Source organism: Eurypyga helias, unplaced genomic scaffold, assembly GCF_000690775.1.
Source record: "Eurypyga helias isolate BGI_N326 unplaced genomic scaffold, ASM69077v1 scaffold32758, whole genome shotgun sequence".
Lineage (NCBI taxonomy): Eukaryota > Metazoa > Chordata > Aves > Eurypygiformes > Eurypygidae > Eurypyga > Eurypyga helias.
In genome coordinates, this window is record NW_010266831.1 from 1 (window position 1) to 837 (window position 837).

At 57.2% G+C, this 837-nt stretch overlaps 1 protein-coding gene across 1 annotated transcript; it reads right to left on the reverse strand.

Annotated features, from left to right (window-relative positions):
- Window positions 1-8: 8 nt before the first annotated feature.
- RAMP1 (receptor (G protein-coupled) activity modifying protein 1) lies at window positions 9-180 on the reverse strand (the record flags this gene model as incomplete). The annotated part of the gene is made up of 1 exon (XM_010157233.1): window positions 9-180. A coding segment is annotated over one exon (172 nt), but the record flags the coding sequence as incomplete, so codon positions are not given.
- Between the last annotated feature and the right edge of the window lie 657 nt (window positions 181-837).

Genomic DNA, 837 nt, shown 5'->3' on the forward strand with positions numbered 1-837 from the left:
AGGATGAAGGGGCAGAGGATGCCGTTGGGGGGGGCGCGCAGCGCCCGGCCGGACGGGGAGCAGTTCCTGAAGTACTGCCTGTGCACGGCCACGAAGAACTCGTCCACCAGGCGGTTGGGCCAGTAGCAGTCGAGCCTCTCGGCGATGAGCGCCGTGCAGTTCGTCAGCTCCCCGTAGGTGCTGCAACACAGACAGGGGCACCCCCGGTAGGAAACAGGGCATGCCGTGTTGGAGAGGGGTGTGTCTGAGGTTGGTATTTGAGTTATTTAATCTTTTTTAGGTTCTTTTTTGAGATTGGAGGTAGGTAAATATAAAAATACACGGCTTTTTTTTTAAATCCCATCAGGGTTTGCCGCTTTGCTCGTACTTTTAGGTGCCCACCCGCAGCCGAAAGCACAAGGAGTGTTCATTTCCAGCAGTAAATGAAGACAGAAATGGTATTTACAGCACTCACAGGGTGCACAGGGGTTTTGGGTTGGCCAGAAGGGGACAGGAACACGTCCCGTGCATCCCCGTAAAGTTGTTTTAATCGCCTGAACCCGGGGGGTTTTGCCACCGACCCAGGAGCTCCGGAAACTCACCTCTCCGCAGCCCCCTGCTTGGCAGGGCCGCAGCACCGCGACCCCTCAGCAAGTCCAGTTTCTGAGGGTTTTGATTTCCCAAATAATCTGGGAAGCGAGGAGTAGCCCTGAGGGAGAGGCACCGTGGGGAGGGGACAGCCCCAGCGCTGGGTCCAGCCAGCCGCCCTCCGGAAGGGCAGTGATTAGCATGGGGTGCGAATCCCACCTGCCTTGAAAACGGCACTGCCTAAGAATATACACACACACACCCCCCCCG